The 7,846-nt window shown below is 41.8% G+C and overlaps 1 protein-coding gene across 1 annotated transcript in view; it reads left to right on the forward strand.

Annotated features, from left to right (window-relative positions):
* Positions 1 to 7,657, forward strand: part of LOC139472250 (lactase/phlorizin hydrolase-like) — a 49,785-nt gene extending 42,128 nt beyond the window's left edge. Inside the window, exons 28-30 of the mRNA XM_071254639.1 lie at positions 292 to 427; positions 4,965 to 5,149; positions 5,852 to 7,657. Coding sequence (XP_071110740.1) covers positions 292 to 427; positions 4,965 to 5,149; positions 5,852 to 6,180 — 650 coding nt within the window. The 3' untranslated portion in view covers positions 6,181 to 7,657. The remainder of the gene's footprint in view (positions 1 to 291; positions 428 to 4,964; positions 5,150 to 5,851) is intronic.
* Positions 7,658 to 7,846: the final 189 nt, after the last annotated feature.

Consider the following 7,846-nt stretch of genomic DNA (forward strand, 5'->3'; position numbering starts at 1 on the left):
TTATAGGAGCTTGCCACCTGTGGTACATAATATATAACAGTGTTATAGAAGCTTGACAGCAGTGATATATAATATATAACTGTTATAGAAGCCTGACAGCAGTTATACGTAATATATAACAGTGTTATAGAAGCTTGACAGCAGTGATATATAATATATAGCAGTGTCTCCGAAGCTTGACAGCAGTGATATGTATTATATAACAGTGTTATAGAAGCTTGACAGCAGTGATATATGATATATAACAGTGTTATAGAAGCTTGACAGCAGTGATATACACCCATGCCACAGGTTCGGCGGACTTCCTGGGTATCAGCTACTACACAGCACACCAGGTGGAGAGGGTCACAAATTACCCCCCGACTGCAGCACCCAGCATCGCTGATGACGTGTCCGTAAAGATGTCTGCCGACAACTCTTGGCCCAGGTAGAGTCACCGGGAATCTACATATCACATTTAGTTTACTGTTAGAGTGAGATGGGAGGAGACAGGTAGAGTCACCGGGAATCTACATATCACATTTAGTTTACTGTTAGAGTGAGATGGATCGCTACAGGTAGAGTCACCGGGAATCTACATATCACATTTAGTTTACTGTTAGAGTGAGATGGATCGCTACAGGTAGAGTCACCGGGAATCTACATATCACATTTAGTTTACTGTTAGAGTGAGATGGATCGCTACAGGTAGAGTCACCGGGAATCTACATATCACATTTAGTTTACTGTTAGAGTGAGATGGATCGCTACAGGTAGAGTCACCGGGAATCTACATATCACATTTAGTTTACTGTTAGAGTGAGATGGATGGAGACAGGTAGAGTCACCGGGAATCTACATATCACATTTAGTTTACTGTAAGAGTGAGATGGATCGCTACAGGTAGAGTCACCGGGAATCTACATATCACATTTAGTTTACTGTTAGAGCGAGATGGGAGGAGACAGGTAGAGTCACCGGGAATCTACATATCACATTTAGTTTACTGTAAGAGTGAGATGGATCGCTACAGGTAGAGTCACCGGGAATCTACATATCACATTTAGTTTACTGTTAGAGTGAGATGGATCGCTACAGGTAGAGTCACCGGGAATCTACATATCACATTTAGTTTACTGTTAGAGTGAGATGGATGGAGACAGGTAGAGTAGCCGGGAATCTACATATCACATTTAGTTTACTGTTAGAGTGAGATGGAAGGAGACAGGTAGAGTCACCGGGAATCTACATATCACATTTAGTTTACTGTTAGAGTGAGATGGATCGCTACAGGTAGAGTCACCGGGAATCTACATATCACATTTAGTTTACTGTTAGAGTGAGATGGATCGCTACAGGTAGAGTCACCGGGAATCTACATATCACATTTAGTTTACTGTTAGAGTGAGATGGATGGAGACAGGTAGAGTCACCGGGAATCTACATATCACATTTAGTTTACTGTTAGAGTGAGATGGGAGGAGACAGGTAGAGTCACCGGGAATCTACATATCACATTTAGTTTACTGTAAGAGTGAGATGGATCGCTACAGGTAGAGTCACCGGGAATCTACATATCACATTTAGTTTACTGTTAGAGTGAGATGGATCGCTACAGGTAGAGTCACCGGGAATCTACATATCACATTTAGTTTACTGTTAGAGTGAGATGGATGGAGACAGGTAGAGTCACCGGGAATCTACATATCACATTTAGTTTACTGTTAGAGTGAGATGGGAGGAGACAGGTAGAGTCACCGGGAATCTACATATCACATTTAGTTTACTGTAAGAGTGAGATGGATCGCTACAGGTAGAGTCACCGGGAATCTACATATCACATTTAGTTTACTGTTAGAGTGAGATGGATCGCTACAGGTAGAGTCACCGGGAATCTACATATCACATTTAGTTTACTGTAAGAGTGAGATGGATCGCTACAGGTAGAGTCACCGGGAATCTACATATCACATTTAGTTTACTGTTAGAGTGAGATGGATGGAGACAGGTAGAGTCACCGGGAATCTACATATCACATTAAGTTTACTGTAAGAGTGAGATGGATCGCTACAGGTAGAGTCACCGGGAATCTACATATCACATTTAGTTTACTGTTAGAGTGAGATGGGTCGCTACAGGTAGAGTCACCGGGAATCTACATATCACATTTAGTTTACTGTTAGAGTGAGATGGATCGCTACAGGTAGAGTCACCGGGAATCTACATATCACATTTAGTTTACTGTTAGAGTGAGATGGATGGAGACAGGTAGAGTCACCGGGAATCTACATATCACATTTAGTTTACTGTTAGATTGAGATGGAAGGAGACAGGTAGAGTCACCGGGAATCTACATATCACATTTAGTTTACTGTTAGAGTGAGATGGATCGCCACAGGTAGAGTCACCGGGAATCTACATATCACATTTAGTTTACTGTTAGAGTGAGATGGATCGCTACAGGTAGAGTCACCGGGAATCTACATATCACATTTAGTTTACTGTTAGAGTGAGATGGATCGCTACAGGTAGAGTCACCGGGAATCTACATATCACATTTAGTTTACTGTTAGAGTGAGATGGGAGGAGACAGGTAGAGTCACCGGGAATCTACATATCACATTTAGTTTACTGTTAGAGTGAGATGGATCGCTACAGGTAGAGTCCCCGGGAATCTACATATCACATTTAGTTTACTGTTAGAGTGAGATGGATCGCTACAGGTAGAGTCACCGGGAATCTACATATCACATTTAGTTTACTGTTAGAGTGAGATGGGAGGAGACAGGTAGAGTCACCGGGAATCTACAGATCACATTTAGTTTACTGTTAGAGTGAGATGGATCGCTACAGGTAGAGTCACCGGGAATCTACATATCACATTTAGTTTACTGTTAGAGTGAGATGGATGGAGACAGGTAGAGTCACCGGGAATCTACATATCACATTTAGTTTACTGTAAGAGTGAGATGGGAGGAGACAGGTAGAGTCACCGGGAATCTACATATCACATTTAGTTTACTGTAAGAGTGAGATGGATCGCTACAGGTAGAGTCACCGGGAATCTACATATCACATTTAGTTTACTGTTAGAGTGAGATGGATGGAGACAGGTAGAGTCACCGGGAATCTACATATCACATTCAGTTTACTGTTAGAGTGAGATGGGAGGAGACAGGTAGAGTCACCGGGAATCTACATATCACATTTAGTTTACTGTAAGAGTGAGATGGATCGCTACAGGTAGAGTCACCGGGAATCTACATATCACATTTAGTTTACTGTTAGAGTGAGATGGATGGAGACAGGTAGAGTCACCGGGAATCTACATATCACATTTAGTTTACTGTAAGAGTGAGATGGATCGCTACAGGTAGAGTCACCGGGAATCTACATATCACATTTAGTTTACTGTTAGAGTGAGATGGATGGAGACAGGTAGAGTCACCGGGAATCTACATATCACATTAAGTTTACTGTTAGAGTGAGATGGATCGCTACAGGTAGAGTCACCGGGAATCTATATATCACATTTAGTTTACTGTTAGAGTGAGATGGATCGCTACAGGTAGAGTCACCGGGAATCTACATATCACATTTAGTTTACTGTTAGAGTGAGATGGATCGCTACAGGTAGAGTCACCGGGAATCTACATATCACATTTAGTTTACTGTTAGAGTGAGATGGATGGAGACAGGTAGAGTCACCGGGAATCTACATATCACATTTAGTTTACTGTTAGAGTGAGATGGAAGGAGACAGGTAGAGTCACCGGGAATCTACATATCACATTTAGTTTACTGTTAGAGTGAGATGGATCGCTACAGGTAGAGTCACCGGGAATCTACATATCACATTTAGTTTACTGTTAGAGTGAGATGGATCGCTACAGGTAGAGTCACCGGGAATCTACATATCACATTTAGTTTACTGTAAGAGTGAGATGGAAGGAGACAGGTAGAGTCACCGGGAATCTACATATCACATTTAGTTTACTGTTAGAGTGAGATGGATCGCTACAGGTAGAGTCACCGGGAATCTACATATCACATTTAGTTTACTGTTAGAGTGAGATGGGAGGAGACAGGTAGAGTCACCGGGAATCTACATATCACATTTAGTTTACTGTTAGAGTGAGATGGATCGCTACAGGTAGAGTCACCGGGAATCTACATATCACATTTAGTTTACTGTTAGAGTGAGATGGATCGCTACAGGTAGAGTCACCGGGAATCTACATATCACATTTAGTTTACTGTTAGAGTCAGATGGGAGGAGACAGGTAGAGTCACCGGGAATCTACAGATCACATTTAGTTTACTGTTAGAGTGAGTTGGATCGCTACAGGTAGAGTCCCCGGGAATCTACATATCACATTTAATTTACTGTTAGAGTGAGTTGGAAGGATACATTCCTGTATTATTTGGAATAAAACACAGTTGAGGCATCGCATGAGTGAAGTGGGGGAACAGTGGCCACTGACGTCAAGAAAGTGAAGCACGTGATGCCACCGACCAAATGACGCCCTTAGTAAACGGTCGTGGCCGTCCACAACATTGCCATGACACACATGTTTTAAACTATGTTATGAAATCCTTGTCCCACCACACCCCCTCTGTGTTGGCCGCCTCGGTGGTGTAGTTGTAGAGTGGAAGGTCCGGGCCGGGGTTCGATCTCCGTCCGCGTCATACCAAAAGACGATAAAAGATGGTACTTGTTGTTACCCTGTCTGGCGCTCGGCATTAAGCTGCTAAGACAAGGTCTGGTCGACTCGGAGTCAGAATATTGTACTGTGTCTAAGTGGGGTATTCATGTGAAACTGCGGCATGGTATCTCAATGTGCTAGCACTATAAATCGGCATCAGTCCGGACTAGAACAAGCAGCCACACACACACACGCACGTGCATGCACGTCGCTACATAAGTATTCGACACTACGTTAAACCCCACTTCACCTCTCCTCACCTCCCTGTGTTGGTTCCAGTACAAATCTGGACTGGCTTCGAGTCTACCCGAAGGGAATCCGTCAAATCCTGAGACGAGCTAGAGAGCGTTATGGCAACATTCCAATTTACGTCACTGGGAACGGCGTGTCCGACGCCCCGGGCACCACCGACGACAAGCTCAGGGCATCATACATTGCGCATCACACCAATGAAATTCTTAAAGGTAACACAACAATATCACAGAGACCTTCGAGAATGGTTCCTAATATTACCAAGGGCTGTGGTTTATTGGCTGGTCTGTCATAGCGATATAATGATATGGCTTCAGTCACACACCATTTAAAATAAGTATAAAACGTCAATGCTACAGAATGACCAGTGTCGATTTTCCATCAAAGCAGACTCCATTAAGCGTAATAGGCAAAATAGCGGTGACAATTGTAATGAATGTATCACTGAAAATCCATGGTGACGCAAGGTGTTCGCGACAAAGGTAAGCTTACAATTATCAATGGGTTTATGCGATGTTGACTTTGGGGACACATAGATAAAAACATCGAAGAATGTCGTATCGTTTTACTTATAGGATTAGTCAACTAGATAAAAACACCAAGGAATGCTGTTTCGGTTTAACTACTTGATTACACAACTAGATTAAAACACCAAAAGATGCTGTTTTTGTTTCAGTTACAAGATTAGATAACCAGATCAATGTATGTGAATGTATTTTCGTTTCAGTTACAAGATAAGTCAACGAGATAAAAGCATCTAAGAATGATGTATTTTTTCCCTATAAGATTATACAACTAGATTAAAACACAAGAGAATATCGTATCGTTTCAGCAACAAGATTAGATTCTGTTTAGTTTCAGCTATAATATTAGACATGTTAATCATAATACTGAGGAATTCTGATTCTTTTCAGCTATAAAATTAGACAACGTGGACGTCCGTGGCTACGTCGTTTACAGCCTCCTCGACGGCTTTGAGTGGAGAGACGGCTACAACGTCAGCTTTGGCCTTTTCGCCATCAACAAGACAGACCCGGCCAGAGCGAGGGTCCCTAAGCTCTCGTCAAAATACTACTCTGACATCATAAAGAACAACGGCTTCGTGTCTCCACCCATGTCCACGACGGAAGCGCCTGTGAGGACAACAGTGATATACAGAAACTGTCCGACTTCACATGGCACAAATATGGTGTTTTCACCAATAATAGTTTTATTCGTGCTCTTCTTCTCTTCAGCACTTTAACTTTTGATGAGAAATTACACTTCTTATTTTATCAATATGCAATCAGTATTCTAGAAAATGAAGAAGCCAATATTTTTTGAAGAATTGATGGGATGCGGTGTGGCAAGGTGTTGGGGTGGGGGCACTCGCCGTCTGTGAGCTGACACTACGTATAGCAGTCACTGAATCAGCGTGGAATTAACGACCATTCCAAGAGTCGCAGAGATCCAGGAACTACATATATTGCATTGGATTACATGGGTTGGTATAGATGCAGATGTTCGCAAGAAGTTTGTAGTGATTTATAAACACATTTCGTAAGATGGTATACTTTTTAACAAATGTAATTAGGAATGTACATGTAGTGAAATTTAATGTTTCGATGTAAAACTTTAAAGTTTCGATGTTGTGACGCCTAGGATTGAAGTGCTTCATCCGTTGTTCTACCGCTTCATTAATCAGTGTATAGCCAGATCTGTTCCCAGCTGGAGTAGGATGCTAGATTGCCACAAAGATGGAGGACGATATTCCAGATCGGGTGGTTGAAATACATGAGTCGGCTGATGTTGTGTCATCGCTCATGTAGCCACGCACCTGATTTACAGACCAGTGTGATGCAGATGTAATGTGCATGTTGAATGTGGCTTGTTACACTCCCTATTACACAACGCATAGTCATTGCCGTCTATATCCAGGTCCTACACTTGGTACTGACCTTCGTGGACTTGTATTCTTCAGCCCAACCTTGTTTGATTACGTATTGGAGAACGGGCGGTTCGTGACGAGAAGCATCTAAATAATTATATTTTGTATACCGTAATATACATAAAACTAGTTATCCGTATTTTGTGCAACTCTTTTGTAAGTAAGCATGGCAATAAAGCAACACATGTTTTTTGTTATATTTTCCATTTAGGAAAATACTAAACCAATTATTCTCCACATCTTTTTCAAATGGTGCATAGTCCCCGATCCATACGTAAACACTCGTTGTGTATGTGGCCATTGTTATCAACATGATCACATTGTGGAATGACTGTGTTAACGTGGTAATGAAGAATACAGCTACTTGATAGGTCTGTTTTTGAGGTTGTGTTCATGTGTTTTCCATGTTGACGCACTGAGTTGCGCATACAAGGTCGAAGTATGCACACACTACCGCTAACGACTGAGAGCACTGCAATCATCATTGAGGGAAACAAACACTGCCTCGACCCGGGCGTGTTTTAACAGACTTTCAGGATAACCAGGGCGTCATGTTGATTTTAGTGCCAACGGTAATTTCAAATTGATGCCAATGAGACCAATAACTTCAATACGTACCATATATGGTTGAATATTGTTTTATGATAAATTCCCATCATTGCTGTAAAGGTGTTGTATGCGTGGAGGGAGTGTGGGCAGTACCACATGTATGTTACCTGTGTTGTACATAGCATCATGTTCTGGTTCAAACCAGTTAAGATCTATTGATGAGAAAGAATGAATAAAATTTAACAAGCGGAACAATCAGTCAATCTGTGTTTATTTCCAGCAGACCAGCCACAGTGGTACATGGAATACATTCACAGTGGTACATGGAATACATTCACATTGGTACATGGAATACATTCACATTGGTACATGGAATACATTCACAGTGGTACATGAAATACATTCACATTGGTACATGTAATACATTCACTTT

Source organism: Haliotis cracherodii, unplaced genomic scaffold (genome assembly GCF_022045235.1).
Source record: "Haliotis cracherodii isolate W230 unplaced genomic scaffold, xgHalCrac1.p SCAF_24, whole genome shotgun sequence".
In the NCBI taxonomy this organism is placed as follows: Eukaryota; Metazoa; Mollusca; class Gastropoda; order Lepetellida; family Haliotidae; genus Haliotis; species Haliotis cracherodii.